We start from the raw sequence: 1,536 nt of genomic DNA, 5'->3' as shown, positions 1-1,536 counted from the left end.
GGAACTTTGAAAATAATTCAATCTATTTACCTGATTGTATAGATGAGAAGACCAAGTTTCAGCAAGACTAAATGCTTTGTCCAAATTCATACAGCTTGTAACAAAGCGAAGACAGAATTCTTATCTTCTAACCCCTAGGCCATCAAAAGTTATATTCTCCACTATGCCTCCCAAAGCCCAGATAAAGTCCTAATAAAAATTAACACAGAAAGCCTCAAATTTTAGTCAGTTTGTTTTCAAATAAATGTTTAGCCGTGTTTGTTTTTAAAAATTAAATTTATAAACATCCTTCTAAAAAGCAAATATATAGTTTTATGACAATAAGATTCAATATTGTTGCCACAGGAGTTACAAATTCAACATTTTTATCCTGAAACACATTTATGAGAATGTTAAACTGTGGTCATTCTTTATATTTGGTCAAAATTTTAACCAAGACTTTATCTCCCAGGCCACATTGTTTTATAAGTTGAAATCTGAGTGATTCTGGTTGTTTCTTATGAAAATCTCTTCAGTAATCACCTTTGTTTTTAGGAAGCGCTCAGTAAGATGACACAAATAGTTAACGAGACGGACCTGTTAATGAACAACATGCTCATAGAAGAGCTACAAGACTGGAAGCGGAGGCAGCAAATCGCCTGCATCGGAGGTCCACTCCACAACGGGCTCGACCAGCTTCAAAACTGGTAAAATGAATTCACTTCCGTTTCTAGTGAAAACCACAGGAAGTACAAAACTTCAGTGTCACTCAGCCAGAGAATGCAGGTTTAGACCAGAACGCCGTTTCATTCAGCCTACCGATGGCTTATTAGCAGCTGGGAACTCTGCAGTTGAAAACAATCGATGGAATAGTATAACTGTTCTTAATTTTCATTCCTTTGTGTGTAGGGAATAAAAGGAAGCTTCTGTAGAATGCCTAAGAATTGCTTAATTTTCACATACAAGATATCAGTCTTAAAAGATGCAAATAAATTTTTGAAACTAGCAATACACTCTCTTTAAGGACATAGTAAGGAAGCACTAGCTTCAAAATCATGAAAATAGATATTGACTTTTTAAATGTGTATCTTAGGATACATTTAAAGTTAAACGTTAATTTTGTACTTTCAGCTTAGTGATTTATTGTGTTAAGTATGTTGATAAAGGATACAAAATTTCAGTCAGGAGGACTAAGTTTAAGAGATCTAATGTACATCATGGTGATTATGGTTAACAACACATGGTATACTTGAAAATTACTAAGAAAGTAGATTTTAAGTATTCTTACCACGAAGAAGTATTTTAGGTAATAATGCATATTATTTAGCTTGATTTAACCATTCTATAATGTATACATATATTAAAACATCCTGTCATGTACCATAAATATATCCTGTCTATGTATGCACATATGCAATCAAATATAAATACTATCCCATTATCCAAAGTGAGGCACCAAAAGAGCAGAAGAACGGGATCCATTTGTACTCACCATCAAATTGGTACTAACTGATCAACACTAGGTTGATCACATGGCAGAAATACTCTCTAGGGATT

At 33.7% G+C, this 1,536-nt stretch overlaps 1 protein-coding gene across 1 annotated transcript in view; it reads left to right on the top strand.

The window, feature by feature from the left end:
• The window catches only part of STAT4 (signal transducer and activator of transcription 4), a 101,729-nt gene that overhangs the window by 67,026 nt on the left and 33,167 nt on the right, over positions 1-1,536 (top strand). Inside the window, exon 4 of the mRNA XM_012647922.1 lies at positions 535-686. Coding sequence (XP_012503376.1) covers positions 535-686 — 152 coding nt within the window. The remainder of the gene's footprint in view (positions 1-534; positions 687-1,536) is intronic.

The sequence above is a fragment of the Propithecus coquereli genome, unplaced genomic scaffold, assembly GCF_000956105.1.
Source record: "Propithecus coquereli isolate 6110/MARCELLA unplaced genomic scaffold, Pcoq_1.0 Scaffold279, whole genome shotgun sequence".
In the NCBI taxonomy this organism is placed as follows: Eukaryota; Metazoa; Chordata; class Mammalia; order Primates; family Indriidae; genus Propithecus; species Propithecus coquereli.
This window is presented reverse-complemented; position numbering and strand designations above follow the sequence as displayed.